Consider the following 19389-nt stretch of genomic DNA (forward strand, 5'->3'; position numbering starts at 1 on the left):
AGGGGGAGGGGAGGGGCACTAACCCTCTGCCCCTCTTAGCCTATTCTGAACAGAAGAGAAGACAAGCTGAGCTCACCAAGTGCAAACTTGCAAAATAAAAGATGAATGACAAGCCCAACTTGTCTTGCACTGTTTCACATTTCATGCAGCCCTTGAGACAATTTCAGTTCATGCATTGCTGTGTTGGCTGTTGACACCAGACAGCGCAAGGAGCCCATTCAGCAAAGTTTTGAACGTTAACCTTTCTTTTTTTTACTGTGTTGCCAGTCATCTATTTCAAAAGGGCATCTTCATAGTGCTGAAAAGAAAGGATGGTGATTTAGAGACTCCGGGTTCACGAGGGAAATGTTACGATACAGTGCATTTTGTTCAAGCATGCAACATAAAAATGCCTAAAGAAATTCGCCAGTGTGCAGCGATGGCTTCCTTCGTTAGTTAATAAAAACTTTTTACAAAAACTTGGCACTTCCTTTAAATAATAAACAGAATCGTTCGCATTCATGCAAAAAGTTCCTATATTTCCTAAAAGAACTAGTTCCTAAAAGTTCCTAGTTCCTGCAATAAAGTCCCTAAAAGAGGAGGAAGCGAACGACAGATGGGAGGTTGTCCCATGCAGACAAGCTACCTTCTGCTGGGAATGAAACAAATGGAATTGAACATCATGGAAAAACACATGAAAATACATTCACACACACACACACTACGCACAATTGTTTACTTTCATCCTACACAATGTATAATATCAGGGTGACAACTTACGCAGTTTTCATGTTTATGCACCACGCTAATGTTTGTACCTGAACAATGGTCGTATGCCAAATAATGTCTTAAACAAAAGCGTTCCTCGAACACTTATCCGAGGGACATTTATTCTCAACTTATCTTGACTCTTTTTTTTAGGGCGAGAGCCTGATGTGGCTTGTTGCAAATGGCCGTCTAAAAAAGCGGCGTCTTGTCCAGTGATGCAAAAAGTATCAGAATGGCTTTATACCCACGTAAGCAAGCGAAGATGCAATGGCTGAGTATGAATGGAAAAACGAAAGAACACAAAAAGAAAGATGGAAAGACAACATAAGAACCCTTGGGTAGTGTTAGATGCTCGCATGAGTCGTTGAGGTCAACCTACAGCGCCACACGTTTATGGGACACTACAGCTCATTATGTCTTGCAAGAAGTCTGGTCCCTCAGATTGTATAACTCAATTCATTACCACGTATGCAGCAGTTGCTCGCCTTCACATGTTACTACCATCTTTTCTTTTTTTTGCAGTATCAATTTATTAGTTTTATCTTTTTAATCTGCCACAAAATTGTTTGCTTCAGAAATTTACCTAGGAAAGTTTTTGAGACCAATGTATTTGAGAACACGAACTCGTTTTCTATATTTCATAATCTGTATCATATGCAGTAGCATTTTCTACAGTGAAACAAAATGTTCTTAAACCCCTCAAAAATTGTCATTGTCCCATAATAACAACAGCCCACAAGCCTAGGGAAATCAATGAAAAAAGAGAAGGAATGAAACAATAAGTGTTCATGCCTTAAACAGAAAGAGACAAACACGACACACTGTTTATTTGAATAGCCTACCTACGTTTACTGAATATCGTGTACTGTCTACGCACATAACCATAACAAATAATGATAAATAATTACATAATCAGCATGAATAATGAAGCAGTGAACCGTGAAATACAGTTATCTGGAGGTACTCGCCTCAGCCGAACAAATGGTTGACACCCGATGCTGTAACAATAATCCACAGTTTGCAAAGACACACCGAGTAAGCCTTCATAAACCGAGTTTAAGTGCCCTTAAGCACCATGGCGCACAAAGTGTTAAGTGACTTGCCCTCGTGTTTGGCTGCCTTCTAGGCGCCAGTAGTAGGTCGGGCTGGTGCAATACATTCGGACATCCTACTAAGTTTCCTCCTTGGCCCACTAAGGTGCCTATAGACTCCGTTCGTCCAGTGGAACTGCCAAAAAGTGCAACTGCCAATTGTGCACTTCTGCATTTACCGAGACTGATTTGATTCAGTCACCAAGCTCGAAGATTATTTACATCTGCATAAACACAGACAATGATTGGCAGTGTTTTCAGTGCTTAGACACATCGAGAGACTGTGATGTTTACTATTACAATAGTTCTTATACAGCAGGGCAATGAAGAAAGTTACTTGAAGGGAACCTTCTGCCAGTGCCTCCTCGTGCATTCGTATATTTTTAGATGCAAGTTGTGAATTTACTACTGTTATGTCATTTCAGATCGGCAAAAAATTGCTATCCAGATGTTCAATAAAAAATTCATTTTCTTAGCGCATTTTTGGATTTTTCTGCCGGCACTTTTAAAGCTTCGAGAAATATTGAGTCAGGTTCATACAATTGGGAGGAGTTGTGTAAATTCAAAAGACTTTCTGGCAAATTGGAAGGAGTTGACAAGTTCTCGGCACCCCTGGTGGCTGTCTTGTTATAAAAGAGCACTGCTTGCAGGTATTAAAACCATAGCCCAAACATAATTTCACGTCAAAGAAAATTAAAACTTGTTCACATTTATTTCAGGCCACGGAGTGTATATTGGTATGAAGGAAACTGAAATTATAATTGAGTAAAAATTTATTATATGGTAAGAATTTGTCATTGATTTGCTGAACCAAAGACAACTGAGAACTCCCTCCAGCATATGAAAAATGCCGGTATGGGTTCTACATTAGGTTTCCCGCACCTAAAGCGTTTAGGCAACAAGTTCAGCAACAAAAATGATACACAGGCTTCGTGGGGTTAAGAAAATAGAAACCAAGACTGCTGCATAATGCCCATTTATAAGCAGAAACTACAAATTTACAAAACAAGCAGCACACAGTTGTTACATTAAAGGGACATTTTTTTTTATTAGTAACAATCAAGCAAACACCACACGCAGAAATATATGTTTGACTTTTAAATACAATGCAGCCAATGGTACTTTTATACAGTATGAAATGGTACACTGAAACGTACACTTAATAAAAATACGTAACGGCTGCTCTGACAGATGTGAAGGTTTTAACAACTGCCCCGACGTGCTGGTCAAGGCAGTAAATATTGTGAAGGGCGTGTTTTCACATGCACTGCTCGCTGCGATAAGCGGACATACAGTCTCCAGCGCATGTGCCGTTAAAATCCACAATTCACTAAGATGCCACAGACTTTAAAGGAGACGTGGCAGGTTTTTCACAGTCGTTTGCCTTCGGGATTTCCTGAAACAAAGCAAAACACAATTTCACTGATTAGTAACTGGTGCAGTGGTGGTGCTAGCTTTAACCCCAATGCACTATTACTATTACCCTAAATATTCCTCTGAAATTGCCCAGCAGAAGGTAATGCACAATTGCCTGCTGTGCTGGCTGCCAAAATACCGTATTTACTTGAACAATTGTTGAGCACGAATACAGGTTGACCCATATATGTTGTGCTCTCCGAGAAATAAAAAAGAATTGCTCGACTGTCTGCATGCGCATGTCCCTTCTTGTGTAAGAGACGAGCGGTGATTAATAATTAGCAAAGTTAATTCACAATTGATCAATGATTGGATTAAGGTGTATTAAGGAGGATTATCGTCAAGTGGGGTAGATTAAGGGGGGGGGGGCGGCCTTCGAAAACCGAAACATCGCAAAAAAGTCCATTTTTTTTATTTTTTTTTTTAATATTTGGGGTTTTACGTGCCAAAACCACTTTCTGATTATGAGGCACGCCGTAGTGGAGGACTCCGGAAATTTTGACCACCTGGGGTTCTTTAACGTGCACCTAAATCTAAGCACACGGGTGTTTTCGCATTTCGCCCCCATCGAAATGCGGCCGCCGTGGCCGGGAAAAAGTCCATTTTTGAGAAACCATATTTTTGGGTTGTATGTCTCATAAACTACCTGTTCTGTAATTATCAGCACCTAATTCAACCGTAAAGTAAAAAAAAATGCTACTTTTGAGGCCAGCGTGGCCAACAAAACACGCGCAAATGCTGAAATGAAGTCAAACTTTGCAGGCGCGCGCCATTCCCAGCTCATGCAGCCTGCCATCTTGGTGTCGTTTTGACCGTGAATTCGTCTCTATTTTGCCGCCTTGCAAAATGGCATCGTCTGCGCGGTTGAGGCGCTATTCGAGTTTTCCCGCAATATGATGTGGAGCGCTGATTGGCCGGAGCAGCGCGTTCAAATCCCACGGGCTAAAGCGCACCTGCCATTGGCTGCTCTTAGGCATTAGTTAAAGGCACCTGGGAATGTTATTCAGTATGTTCAGTTCAAGCAAGCAGCCTGCTCTAAAATGAAGTGAAGTGAATAAGTGAAGGCGAAGTCACACTTTCTTGTTAAAAACCAGGCAATTAACTGTGGTGTTATACTAAACACAGACAACAAAATGCGATCCGTCAGCAAAACTTGAGCAACAGTGCAGCGGTGAGCACAAAACCTTTTTTTCTAACAGGCGCAGTGAAATATGCAGAACCCTGTAAAGCTTAAAACTTTCACAGAAAAGGAGCTATATATCCTTTTGCTCACGACTCATTTTGTGGCAAGATTAGGAGAGAATCTGGCGTTGCAGACATTCAACCATTAAGGCAATAATTGGCAGTGAATGGGCTCTTCCAGTTTTACATGGCTTCAATGGTTTTCCAAAACCCATTTTTCTTTAATTCCACAGTAACATACCTGTCAACCTAGGGACCTCAAAATTCCGGATAATCGCTGAAATGTACCTGGGAATGGGGAAGGGAGGCTAAGACGATGCTCACAGTTTTTTTTTTTTGCAGAGCAGGTGGGTACAGTCAGAAACAGCTGTCCTGCATGCTTGTATATTCAACGCATGCATACTATGATCTTGTGACAGCAGCCCACTTCACCGAAACATTTCGCATATGCTTTACTGCATAACACTGCTCTAGTGCAATGAAGCTAACCTAAACTCACCGATGCCAGGGGTTTGCTGGAAGATTCGCCATTGGTGTCGACGGCCTCGGGCTTGATCTTCTTGGGCGTGGCGGCGGAGCTTCCTGCAGAGCCGCCTTCTTCACTTGTTCTCTGCAATGCGTCCGGCTGTTTTGTTCGAGAAAACAACCTTCCTCACTTTGACATGCAACAAGGCTTTGGCGGTGCAGATGCAGCGTGCTCTACAGAACGTGCTTCCACAATTGGTGGCAACTAAAATATGGCCATGCTCATGACGCAAAACAGTGAGATAGCAGTTCCCATGCAGAAGCAGTTAGGTGAGGATGTTGAGGCACAAAAACAGCCAATGTTATGAAGCACCAGACATAGTGCAAATGAGTGAAATGGTAATAGCAGCAGCCTTAGCTATGCACAGCAAATAAGATGTCTTCGAAAAAAATTGCAAAACGAGTCGGGCATTCTCAAATACGAATAAAAAGGAGATGCATACAGAAGCAAATATTTTTGAACTTCTGTCAATTGATAGCAAGCTTAGTGGTATGAGGCCCGAACTTTCTCACAATTTAGATTCTGTCTCAACAGCTCATAAGACAACCTGAACGGTCCTGACACACTTTCAGCCCGCACGTGACGCCTCAGTGGTGTTTTACTGCTTTAAAGAGTTTATTTTGGTTAGCATGAGGGACACCTGCATCTCAGCATCAGCCAATACTCAGTATTTTGAGCTCAAGCTCCTTCAAAGCAGCAGCAGCACGCTTCCTTTCTTGTATTTTAATCCGTAGGTCCTTTCTGTTCTTGCCTTCCTTCTACTGCTCATTCGGCCTTCACAACATTCGAAGCATCTTCTTGGTCAACTGTACAGTTAAAATCCGATTTTTCAAACTCCTTAGGGACCAGGAAAACGTCCAAAAAATCGGCCAGTTGGAAAAAATGAATGCATGTATTTTACTGCCCATAAGGGCTTCAACCGCCACAGGCACATTTGAAAAAGCTCTGAAGGCCTGTCAGTATACGTATTAGGCATATTGGTGCTCATACTGTGACAGGAGATAGCAGGTGAACGCGTGTATAATGAAGGAATACACACGGTGTCCCGTGGCAACAGCCCCTTCCCATGCTTGTTATGCTTCACCACAATACTTTTGCTGGTGCTTCAAACATTGCTGTATAGAGGTAAAACTGACTTTCGGGAACCGCATTATGCAACGCACTGTGCTTTCCAAGCTTCGAAGCCAGTCACGAGGACCACAAAGGCAGAGTCAGTGCCATTGCTCACAGCAGCGAATTCTTTAAATGAAAAACACGGCACACAATGGGAAGAAGCTTAATAGCGAACGTCGAAGCAGCTAGGCCTAGCACTGCCGCAGTGGTGGCTATGGCTGCCAGCGGATCTGCGTGCAAGAGCGCTGGCTCAAGGCGGCGAGGTAATCAAAATGGTGGCAGTCGTGGCTTTGATTAATGGCGGAAAAGTCCGGAAAATCAGACGGCGAAAAGTTCTAGCGTCCCAAAACTTCATATGTTTTCATACGTTGACTCTATGGGGTACGTGGTGTTGCCGCGTAGCCATCCAAACTATTGGGCATGTCCCAAAAAATCGAGCGCCGGGAAGATCGGTCAAATCAAACTGACTGCACTCTGGCAACTTCTTCCAGCCAACGACATGGCGTCAAAGACATTTAGCTACAGTTCCTGTTACTCCAGCCAGCAGTAGGACAACTTTTGTTCCCTTTCAATAAAATTGCAGCCAATTTCCCCTGATATAAGCACAAATTTCCTGAGTTTTTACCAAGTATTTCCAGACTATTCAAAATCCCTAAAAATTTTCAATTTTCCCGATGGACAGACACCCTGCTCCTGGTTCACTCACTCTGGGTGACAACAGCCCATGCCACTGAAAATAACCTCGCCAGAAAACTTAATGCTCTCCACTGTGGTGCCAGTGTGACAACCAATTAAAATGGTTGGCACTAAATGTGTAAAAAAAAAGAAACAAGTGAAGCAGTGTCAGTCTGATATGGGTCAAACTTCCTAAAACATTACCAAAGAATGAGACGGCTGGTATCAATGGCACAGCTGTAATGTTGCGCAGCAGCGAACAAAGGTTTCTACAAAACATGCAATTTGGTTCTTCTGATTTGAAAGGCAACTCACTTCATACGCATGCTGTTTACTACAAGCGAACTGCACCAGCCTTCCTTCATCCCATTTAAAGGTGCGCATGCTCATTAACTGCAAGTGCGAACTAACTAGCCCAGCAGTACATTCCTTTACCGATTTCATTTGTAGTGAAGAGGTAATGAAAAAAACAGAACCAAACCTTTCGCTTTATCAGATGTGTGATGACGTTGACTGGACGGCTTGATTCCTGCACAAGACAATCGCAAACTTGACATACTTGAAATGTCTCATGGCACATTCAACGGGAAATAAATCAATGAATGTAAAAAAAACGGCAGCAGTAGCGTCACTTGCACTCACAGGCCCCGAATCTGAGCTCTTGACTGGAGATGTTGCCTGCAAAAGAGTATCGGAAAAAATAATAATTTAGTTAATTTGGCACTGGACAAGTACGAGACAGTTGAAATAAAAGCAAACGTAAAGAAACAACACCAGTGTGCGTGCGGCATTCTTTTTGTCTCTCATTTCTCTGTGTGATGTGCACAGAAGATTATACACCACCAACTTGCCCAAGCCAACTCCATATAAAACCAAAAAACCAAGGAGGCTTGATAGACAGGCCTGCTATACGATGTCCACAATTCTTTATAGGCCTCACCAACAGGCCAATGGGCAGACAGTCCCAGGAAAGCCTACTGCCTCTGGGCAACCAATGCTTGGAATTCCCACAAAGTATGCAGTACATGTAGTGCAGTTTTAAAGGCCACATGTTAAAAAATTTTGTTTACTACTACTATTTACAGTAACAGCTTGTTCATAAGTTCTGGTAAAAAAAACTCGAGAGAAAACACATGCCAAATGGGAAAATTATGATTTGAAATAGCTAAAAATTTGGCACACCCAACCATAGTTGACATCTACGTGATGTGAAGCGTGTAAATCGCTGCTGCAGAAGACGCACATTTGAATTCGAAGAAGACGCAATCTTCGAATTCGGCGTTGTGGGGAGTTTCAGCATGCCCACTCGGCAATGAAAAGCACGAAAACCGGACACACATAAAGCTGGTGGGATCCGAGCAACCAGAGACGCACACTGTCATTGTTTTCCTATCGCGTAGTGTTTTAGCAACGAGAAACCTAAACGAAACTGAGCTGGCGGGCAACAGCACAATAAGATGCGGCCACAGCGAAACACGATGCTCACTTCGTTGCGCCTGCAGCAGGAAACGGCTATGCGTTTGGGTTATCGCATATTAAAAGCACGCACTACGCTACCCATACACACTACGACCCACACGCCATGAAACAGACAGGTGAAGATGCTTTTCGCAACAGGGTCGGCGGGGATGGCTGCGAACACAGCGTGTGACGACCCGGCAAGAGACTTTCTGGCACCGAAATAGAAAATTGAGTGGGCGCCGCCATTTTGCCGTGAAACAGCTGTGGGTGAGTATTGCGGGGAAGTTGCTGCAGCAGGCGCCTACTGTTCTTGATCGTGTGCACCTAGGGTCACAAAACATACGATCCCAGTCTGGCGTCGCGCTGAACATTGGTGCAGAAAGATCGTGTTTTCTAGGAATGTACAAACTGCTAAAAAATAGTTGCAACTGTATTGGGTCATTTTGTGCTCTCAATGGCGATATGTTGGTACTGGAACATCGTACGTAATGCGATTACATTAATGAGGTTCTACTGTATTTACAGTATTTCAATTACTGTCAGGCCTTAAAAGACCATTACAACGTGGTTAGCAAAGCACGAGGTGAATAACAGCACTAAAACTTTTCATATCAGGGATGGTGACGACGGAAATAGGAAGGCAGTTCATTTGACACTGGTTTTTGGTATGAAAGAAACATTGTACAAGCTTGACATGGCAGTACAAAAACTTGGGAGGTTGCAGAATTTTCCTAATTATTGGGCAATCGGAAAAAAAAAAAAATTTGAACGAGAAAACAATTCACTTTGCTAATTTGGAAGTCAGCAATGAATACCGTATTTACTTGCGTAATGATCACACCCCTGAATTTTGTCATCAAAATTTGATTTTTTTCCTTTCCCTTGTAGATCGTACCCCGAACTTGCTAGAGAGATATGTCATGTGCAAAGCCTAGCTAATGATGACCGTGCTTACCACCTGTCAAATGCTTTCGAATGCTGCGCGAACGTCTCTAAGACATGCCAAGCGGTCTGCATGCACCGAACATTCTTAAGCAGATGCCCCATTTGACTTGACTTTATTATTTGTAGGCTTTATAATGGTTGCGGTCAACAAGAAAAAAAAATGTGCTTTTTAATTCTTCTCGTCTGCACTCGTGAGCACGCAACAAATTGCGAGCGGCAATGCCCACCCAACCCTTAGCCCATTTGCCCACCCTTAGTGGAAGCGTACCGTATTAAGATAGCAGTGAAGAAAAATGCCACAGTTTCCGCAGCATGCCTGCCATGGGTTTCTGCCACTGGCAGCTAAGCGCGCTCATCTGTTTCTGTCCACTCAAAGTGGTCATGGCTACGTTATTGCCGCAAATTTGCCGGTAATAACGATATTCATTACTGATACTGAAGAAACTGTTCCAATGCGCATAATGTACTCGCGAGATAAAAATTGGCATTCGGATGCGTTCAGCTTGCTCCGCAGGCTGCCATTTTCGTTTTGGTGTGCCGCACTTTTACAGCGGCAACTGCCCACTTGTTGACCTGTCATCTGCAGCAAAGGCGGGATGAAAAAAGATGTTTTCTTTTCGTGGGAAATTTAACCCTCATAATGATCGCACCCCTGAATTTGCGTAAATTTTGTTTTACAAAACAGTGCGACCATTGTGCAAGTAAATGCGGTAATATGGTTTCGTGCCACCTACGTCGACGACAGCTTCACATCGGCGGTTCGAATTAAGTGAAGCCAGCCACGCTTTCGCATGCACTCCGCCCCGGTGGCTGATAGCGTCGCCCGCTGTAGGTCTACCTCTTGCTTGAACGGGTCACTGAAACTTCAGATAACACAACTTCCAAAACTAAGCGCACGGGAAGACAGCTTACAAGGTACCACACCCTCTGAGCACGCCCACTCTTTTGCACACGTGGCAGATTGCGTCTAAAGTAAGAGTGCACAGCAGTGTATTTACTCAGCCACACTTACAGCCATGAGCAGCCACGGCCAAGACGCGCGTTAACTTACCTCCGCTGTGTGCCCCCTACCACTATGCCTATTTGTGGTAGGGGGCACAGACATAATCAAGGAATTTCTCAAACTCCTGGCATGTGTATCCATAATGTCGACTAATGGTATGATTGATTGATTTTTTAACTGCGGCAGCCATGTGTGGGACACTGTCGACCAGTTTCCATCGAGCTTATTTCAGTTCCCTCGGGAAGTTCTCCCACAGTCCAGCATCAAACATGATGGCTGCCATCCAACGACGAGCAAAAAGGGGCGTAATCGCCACTTCAAGAGTGCGAAGGTGGCAACTGCAACTTACGGGTAAACGCTCCCGCATCTTCTGGATGGTGGCGTCCTTGATGGCACGACAGTCCTGCCGGATGGTGTCCTCGGTGTCCTCCACGCGATTATGCACTTCTGGCAACACCTTGTTCAAATCCTCCACTTCTCGTTCGGCCACCCACACGGGGTCGTCCTCTAAGCTGCCCTTACGCTCCTTGTCCTTGTTCTCATTAACAAACCTGAAAGAATCAGAAAATTTAATTCTGGGTTCTTACTTGTCAAAACCAAGATATGATTATGAGGCATGGCATAGTGGAGGACCCTGTGTTAATTTTGACCCCCTGGGGTCCTTTGACGTGCACCCAAATCTAAGTACAGGAGTGTTATTGCATTTTGCCCCAATTGAAATGTGGCATCGACAGGAGACCTTGAGCTCAAAAGCATAACAGCCACTAGTCTGCCACGTCAGGTCACAGAAACACAGAGATTGCCCAAATCAAAGCAATCTGGTGATATCTGTACTTTTCAAGCAGATATCCACTAAACTGAACATTAAAATAGCATAGCATATGCATACATACATATGCAAATAGCATACATATGCTTAAAAACTTGTCCTGAGTACACACTTTCTGCGAGATACATACATGCCTTATTTATGCAATACACAAGCAGCAGCAAACTAGGAACAGCAGAGGCTGAAAAAGCAATACGTTTTTAGATCGCAGTAACTTTCTCAGCAACTTTGGTGTTCCCAATTTCGCATGTTTCGGGAACTTCTCTGAATATGCTTACTCGAAGCACGTACCTACACCTCTGGTCTCGTGGTGCCCTGTCGCTGTCAGTTACCTTTTTGTATGCTAAATTGTAGAAAAAGCCCAAATGCATAAAGTTTACAAAAATTCAGGACACTTGGCAGGCATGCAGGCGCAAACTAATTTTGCCATCTGAATATGTGGTTTCACCACATTTCTTGCATCTTCAGAATAATAAGCAAGTTCCCTCAAGTGAGTTCCCTCAAGTTTACGCACAAAAAAAAAAAATTGCGCCCTTTGGGGCTTATCTTGTCCCGCAAGAATAATCGTCATCTGTCTTGCCCGTATTTCCGTTCTTTAACGCTGCGAGCCCGGTACTTCCGGGTCAAGAACAGCTTGCGCATTATCAGTGTGACATAGCATTCTTGGTCGGAAAGTGGTGAATGTGAAGTTTTCAAGAAAGGATATGCAAGCAAGGCAGATGATTATTGTTATGGGACAAATATAAACCCCAAAGGGTGCAACTGTTCTAAGAGTGCAGAATGTGGACCTCGTACAAGAAATCTGCAGGAACATCAGACATGAATAGATTATTTCATGTCTAAAGTTGAAAAGCAAAGTAGGCACTGCTATACGGGAAGCTTCAATAGCCATGATTTTTCAGTCTGTCAGGGCACTGGTGCTCATTTATGCTTGTGTTCAATTTGGTCTCAAAAACGCTTGTTCGCCAATATTATGGCTGCTCAGGCTTGCTAAAAACCCAATTAAACTCTGGTTTTATGCGTCAAAACTGCGACGTGATTGTGTGGCATGATGTAGTGGGAGGATTAATTTTGACCACCTGGGGTTCTTCAATATGCACCAAATGCAGGGTGTTTCTACATTTCACCCCCAATGAAATGTGGCCACCACAGCCGAGCCAAAGCCAGTAACGCCCCCATGGCAGGGTTCGGGCTAGTTGGTTTGACATAACAAATCATTGTGCAAATGAACAGACAAACAAAAAAAAACAGACAGACAAACACAACCACAGCACTGTTCTGAGCTACAATTCGTTATAATATGTCATTAATGTTTGCACGCCCTTAAAATAAAGGACAATATGAAAACATGTCAGTACAGTCATTTGTCTCCACAATTAAATGAGTTGTATGACAAAAGATTGTGTATGCCACTGCTGAAGCCTTATCTTTTTTTTTTGGATTGTGAACAACTGGACAATGAGAGCTCCAACAAGTAATCTTGCCTGTACAATGAAAGAAATCGGGAATCTTCACCAGGCGATTTGTTGTTTTACAACAAATGCACGGCAACTGCGCTTGACAGCCGGCACCGAACTGCACTGCACAGAGTGCGCCAGATAACACCGCAACAAAGACTACGCGAGAGGGTCTGTAGGCCTGGTCTTAAGACGGACCTTAAGTATAATCTTGGGGAACGTGCTTAGCCTTATCTGTTGCGAGCAGTATGGGAGCACAATCTTTCAAAGGTGATATATATATATATATACATAGATACACAAAACATGACTGCACCATAGCTCACCGGGTGAGATTTTCGACGCGCAGCTCAAGGACACGCACGGAGTCTTTGAAATCTACAAAGGCCTGCTGATACAGTCCACCAAACGAGTAGGCCAGCCCCCGTTGGTAGTACGTCTCTGCTATCTTGCGGTCGTCGGGCTCAAGCAGCTCACGCTGGATGCTCAAGCACTCGCTGAAGTCCTCCACAGCCTGCTCACAATTGTCCGACTCGAGGCTGATCTCACCCAGCCTCAGTAGCACCTCGGCGACCTTCAGACGGTAGTCCCTGTTGTTCTCAGTTTCTTCCTCCGCCTGCCTGCAATGACCCAAGCAGCTGTTTGAGAACTAAAACAGGAGATGCGTTGTGAGGTTTTGTAAGAAATCTGGCGTATGACTGCTCGCACTCAACTGCATTTGACACATTTACGACAGATACCGTCAAGTAGTGACAGTAGTGACGCAAAACTACCGTAAATTGACTATTGATAGTTCAGAAAAGCTATCATACACTGCTACAAACCAGAGCGCTACTATCATTACCGTCACATGCATAGCACAGACAAATGTTGCGTTATATTATCGATAGTGCCCTTACTAATAGTACATACTACAGAGAGTTCGATAATGACTCAACTGTAAATTGTTTTACACCACTAACCGACAGGCATAGAGCTACCTACTAAAATCAATTGGTGAAAATTTGGCACTGCACTTGTTAAACCACCATAGGAAAGATAGGTAGGTAGCCCAGTAAAATATTGTTAATTCAAATCTTGTTATTTCTGGCCCTCTAGTCCTGTTAAGCACAAGTTGATTTGGACGGCCCTCAGAGCGTGGAGCATTGTAACCCCCCATCCAGTAGGGTAACTCAAAAGAGCAAACGCAGCCAATCGAAACAATCGAGTGTGTATCACTATACCATAAAAACCGGAATATAGGTCGAACATTTTTTGAAAAAACCATTGCGAAAAGTCGACCGTCTTATATACCGGACATTGGCGGAAAAACTATGGAAGTCTTGCAACAATGGGCGGATGAAGTAAAGAGCTGTCATCGCCATCAGCAGCAGCGCAGCGTGGCAACATTATGGCATCGCCAATTTGCGTTTGCATTGTCACAAAGCTATTTTGGTTAAAGGCTGCCTTTTCACATTTTGTTTCAAAATGAGCGGAAGCCGACGGCAATTCACCGTCGCCTTCAAGAAAAAGGCGACTGAGTGCGTGGAAGCCCACGGCAACCTCGCAGCACACTGCAAATTTGGAGTATCCAAAAAGAGCATTCGGTACTGGTGGAGGCAGAAGCAGCTAACCAATAGAAAACATCATTCCGTGGACGGACCGCAGCGGATCGCAGAACTGGAAGACAAGGTTGCGGAGTTCGTCCGGGAGCTGCGTGTAAGATCGCTGCCTGTGACTGCCGAATGCATCCGTTTGAAAGCGGTAGAGATCGCGCGCCTCTGGACTGGGCAGCGAGAAGCACTCGTCAACTGACTAGTTTGGATGACTCTGATCAAAGGTGTTGCTCTGATTTGGAGTAGCGCTTGCGCACTTCGTGCCTTTCTGTGTCATTTTTTAACAGTATCGCGCGACCATCAACCAGCGTGTTTGTCAGCATCTTATCAGGGCACAGAGCGACGAAATAGTGAAAGTAAGCGCACGTATACACATGAAGAGATCGTGTTTGTTTCACCGCTCGCACGTTAATAAAATGCTGACAAGCACACGGGTCGATGGCAGTGCGATACTGTCAAAAATTGGCCGGGTGCACATGCAAGCAGCATTTAAATAAATATTGTCACTGTTGTGTATGATCCGCATTTGTTTCAAGGTAAAGGTGTCTTTTGGTACACTTGCCATTGAAATAGATTTTTTTCATTTTTAGAATTTGTTAGTTGGGGGATTGACCTATATTCCGGCCCGACCTACAGTCCAGTTTTTACAGTAGTCATTAGGAAAACCCATATGGGAGTGACATGAAACTGCTTCATGTCTTTTCCCACTGTGTATGGCACCATGTCAGTTGCTTAATCGCCATCAATAATCGCGTCGTTAGGGGGCGGGGGTTATGGATTCATTTGCAGAACTTGCAGTGAGCAGCGATTTCGTTTTGATTCAGTGCAAGGTGCACATGATTTCACAAATATTGTGGAAGCCGTTGAGAATGAAAAGCGACTCTACTGCACTCCGTGCACTCGCATCAAACCTGCTGGCGGCATAGCGATGGACAATCAGTTAATGCACTAATGGCACAATAATCAGGATGAGCGTGTAGTAGTAAAAAGATGTCTACTCGGATTAAAAGTCGCGCACCGCTGCAGCACAGTCCTTGCTGCTGTGAGCACTTATCACGGGAGAAAAACGGCAGCTTCCATGTTAATTTTATGCAAAATATAAAGGAGGGCTGTGAATTCCTTCAGTAAACAAAGGCATCTTGACGCAGTAACTCCTTAAATTTACCTACAGCATCTTAGCCTAATCTGTATGTAGCTTGCTCTTACATAAAGCCATTTACCTTACGTTGACTTTTCCAAACCTTACCTTCCTTCTTTTTAGACTGCATGACCTCTGGGATAGGCCCACATTTTTACAGTGCACCGAATGAGTCTGCACTGGGTTAGTGCGTTAAGGTTGTCCGTAAGGTCTATGCACAACTACTGAACTATGGACGTCCTGACTTCTAAAGGGCAAATTAAGACTGCACATTGGACTGGTTGGATTGGATTCATGGTTACTAAGAAAACAGTACCAAGAAGCATTGGCTTCCTGATTTCTTTATACATTTGATAATTTGACATTAGGGCAACCAGGATATTCCTCCCAGCTTCTTGAAATGTGAATTGCCACGTTCGCACGAATACAAGGAGTTCTACCTCAGAACACACCTTATGCTCCAAGATCGTGATATGAATACAAGGGTTGCAATGTGGGCTTGTTGGTAATGCATCTTCAAGGGGAGTACGGTAGCACGATTAAAAGACTGGACAAAAGAAGGCACATAGGGACACACAGCGCTGTGTGTGTCCCTATGTGTCTTCTTTTGTCCCGTCTTTTAATCGTGCTACCGTACTCCCCTTGAAGATGAATACAAGTTTTTCTTTCTGGCATAAACTACAACAAGCTTAACTACTAGGAACCACCGTGATTGCTACCGCATATAGAGGCGTGCTCAACAACACACAATCAAACACAACTTTGATGTCTCCAAGGCTGCCAGAGGCAGTTCTGAAGTGCTGTCTGATAACCTTGGTGACATGGAGGAGGACGCCATTCTTGCTAACTGTGACAAAGTCATCTGCACTGGCAATAAGTAAATTGCCCAGGCACGCGTCCTCTCACTGCATTTGGAATAGCAGTTTGCAGTAACAATGACTGAAGTGCACTGCGAGCATCTGCTTCTATGTGTCATTTCGTTTTCTTGCGACATCACTTCAAATTATCTTTTTTTTCCCCGCGACCATAAGTCCCCAATCGCATTATTTGGTCACAGCAGCATTTTCTACAGTTTGGAACATCTTTTTTTTTATATAAACATGTTCAAAAGTCTTCTAGTGCCTCTTAAAAAGCAATTACGTAAGGTCAGGTTTGATAAGCCTTATCACACAGTAAACCCGTTACCTCGAAGCTGTAAAAATTCTAGATAAGTAAGTTCTAGATAAGCGAAGTTTCAAGATAAGCAAAATCACGAAAACAGAAGCCCACAGGCCGTGCAAGGACCACATGATTTCGTTCCAAGATACCGTCCGTAATATGCTCAGTCACTTTCGCATAGATTGGGCAACGCAAACACGCGTATGTGGGCAACAGCGTTATCAGGACGTAATCAAGACAATTGATCGTAGTGCAATATATGAAGTTCATCAATATATAGTTCATCTGGTACAAACAGTTCCAGACATCCATAAAGCAGACGCTGACTTTCTGCCCCGTAGAGAATTCTGGACAATTTACCTTCAAAAACCATAACCGCACTGAAGGGAGCAATTGTCCTGCCTTTAGATGATGCCCACAAGTGACGCAGCATTTATGCCTCTCAGTAACGCGAGCATGACGGGAGCGTCCTTATCAAGCCATGATCTCGCTGAAACCCTGTGGGCTTGGATGCAGGCTTCTTTCGAGCACAACACAGGGGCTGATCGTGCCTGCTCAGAAGTGCATATCATCTTGCTCAAATTCACGATTAATATGCTGTAACCACATCGATGCATCACTGAAAGTATCCTAAATGAGAAGGGAGAAATGAGAAATGAGAAGTATCCTAAATGAGAAATGCTAAGGAAGTCCACAACATAGTGGCAGCAAGCAGGTGAGCAAGTGGTGATAGAAAGGAAGAAAGATAAGCTGGGAGTGCGGCCTGGCACACACCTGGCTCAGCTAGCGAGCTGCTGCAGGGGGAAAAAAGAATGCAAGTGATGCTATCGATGCTGCCCGGTGCCTATTCCTTGGTATTTTCGAAATTGAGGTTGCGATATCTGAAGTCTAGTGCAAAAATTTCTGAATATACGAGGTGAAAACCCCTTGGGTAGACGCCATGCCCAGAAAAAGATTTCAAGACACTATTTCAATACCAGAGTTTGAGAGAGTTTACTGTATTAGACTGACACCACATGTAACGTGACTGATGATCCCAGAATCAGTGCTGAAAGGGGACCTCCTCAATAATTGTGAAATGCTCAGAAAAAGTATAGTTGCTCAAGAAAAAGTATTCTAAATGATGGAAAATGTGAAATACCTTTGAAATATATTCTTGGCTAGTTCAAGCACCTCCCATGCCAACTGTAGATTAGGAACATCTTCCTGCACAATGGTGAAGCGAGCAGTTGAGAAAATGAAACTGTTACAGGAGCACAGATTACATCATAACGAGATACTAGAAACAAAACACTCAGAATCGTTTACTGAAGAACAAGAGTACTAGTAGTACAAAAAAAAGAATGTCACCACACAGATGAGAAAGCTACTTGTCTCTTCATCTCTACTTTGTGCCTTCACCATTCGATAGTGAGCAGTAGTTACTTTTCCCCTTAATCCAAATAGCAGGCCTGGCAACCTTCACAATACTAAAATTTGGTGAAAAATACTGAACAATGTTTTACCACTTGAGACGCTGACCATTTGCGAAAAAAGTTTGACGCACTGCTCTACAGAGACACTGAATAGGGGCTCTCTGCTCCATAGTCAGAACTAGTCTGTGCAACAGACACCAATATTCAGAAAGTTTACTGGAAAATATTCATGTAAAGGGAGTCAAAATTTTGCATGGTATAGTGCATTGGTTCTACAGAGTGGATGATAGTACAGGATGTAAGTTCAAATATTTGGGCAGGTAAGAAATATCAGGTTTTGTAAATTTGGTCAATGACTGCGTTGAAATCAGTTTTGCCTTAAGAACAGAATGCAAATAAAGAACACTATTAAAGTCATTATGATAACCATAAACAAGCTTAACAACCAGATTCCGTTCATTACACCTCATGGAACATACAAAATTTGTTCAAATTATCCAGTGCTCAAATTAAGTTGGTTCTTTATCTCTTTAATTACAGCACGCAAAGATACTACGAAAATGAAGTTCAACAGTGTTAAAGGGGCCCTGAAAAACTTAGATCATAGAATCATGTAATGCCCTCACCATTAAAGTATGTCACCCCACCAAATCACAAAAACTTTTCTAATCCTTAAGCTATAAATGAAGTATCCATACCGCTAGCATCTCTGTTAGCACACTGAAAGCTACAAGCTACACAGCCGAAAGTTGAGTGTCGCAGCAGCAAAAGGGCTCGCCGCAGCACCCCTTCTCAGTCGCAATAGACTACGACACTCAGCAGATGCAGCTTTCTGCAGTGCAAAGATGAAACGATTTGCTGTCTTTTTGAAATCGCAGACATATATATACATATATATTTTTCATTTATTTAACTCAAAATTAGCACATACCATATTTACTCGCATAATCGCACTTTTCTATCAAAAAAAAAATTGACACAAATTTAGGGGTGCAATCATTATGCGGATTAAAATTTACCGCGAAAAGAAAACTTTTTTTTCACCCCAAATTTGCTGCGGAAGAGAACAGGTCAACAAATATGCGACTGCCGCTGCAACAGTGCGGGACACCAAAACAAAAATGGCAGCCAACGGAGCAAGCCGAACGCACCGAATGCGATTTTTTTTTTCTTCTTGCGAGTACATTACATGCACTGGAACAGTTTCTTCCGTATCAGTAATGAATATCGTTACTATCGGTAAGTTTGAGGCAATAACGTAGCCATGACCCCTTTGAGGGGTCAGCAACGGAGATAGGCGCACTTAGCTGGGTGTGACAGGAACCCATGGCGGGCACGCTGCGGAAACTACGGCAAATGTCTTCACTACTATCTTAACCCTTTAAGGCGCCTGGTACACAATTGTGTACATTGTATTTCTGGTGTTTTTTTCACGTTTAGGGAGCGCAATTTTCTATTAGGTTGGCTTTAGCACATTCCCAAACTTTAAACCGACAACCATGTGCATTTTGGACGCCATCTGTCACATTTCGGTAAAGATGTTCATATCAAAACAAGAAATGGCGGATGCTGGAGCAGCAAAGAGCGGTGAGTCAAGTTCTTATTTTTTTAGAGCCGCTTTTTTTTATTGTGGCAAGC

The 19389-nt window shown here is 43.4% G+C and overlaps 1 protein-coding gene across 3 annotated transcripts in view; it reads right to left on the reverse strand.

The window, feature by feature from the left end:
- Positions 1 to 2798: 2798 nt before the first annotated feature.
- LOC135920565 (protein HGV2-like) overlaps positions 2799 to 19389 on the reverse strand; it is a 33749-nt gene continuing 17158 nt past the window's right edge. For 2 of the 3 annotated variants that reach the window (XM_065454885.2, XM_065454884.2), the window contains 7 exons: positions 17478 to 17542; positions 12772 to 13065; positions 10509 to 10710; positions 7393 to 7428; positions 7232 to 7279; positions 4936 to 5061; positions 2799 to 3234 (listed from right to left, as the gene is read on the reverse strand). In XM_065454885.2, coding sequence (XP_065310957.1) covers positions 3169 to 3234; positions 4936 to 5061; positions 7232 to 7279; positions 7393 to 7428; positions 10509 to 10710; positions 12772 to 13065; positions 17478 to 17542 — 837 coding nt within the window. In that variant the 3' untranslated portion in view covers positions 2799 to 3168. The remainder of the gene's footprint in view (positions 3235 to 4935; positions 5062 to 7231; positions 7280 to 7392; positions 7429 to 10508; positions 10711 to 12771; positions 13066 to 17477; positions 17543 to 19389) is intronic. The other variant, XM_070525835.1, reaches the window with a different exon arrangement.

This window comes from Dermacentor albipictus, chromosome 9 (genome assembly GCF_038994185.2).
Source record: "Dermacentor albipictus isolate Rhodes 1998 colony chromosome 9, USDA_Dalb.pri_finalv2, whole genome shotgun sequence".
Taxonomy (NCBI): Eukaryota; Metazoa; Arthropoda; class Arachnida; order Ixodida; family Ixodidae; genus Dermacentor; species Dermacentor albipictus.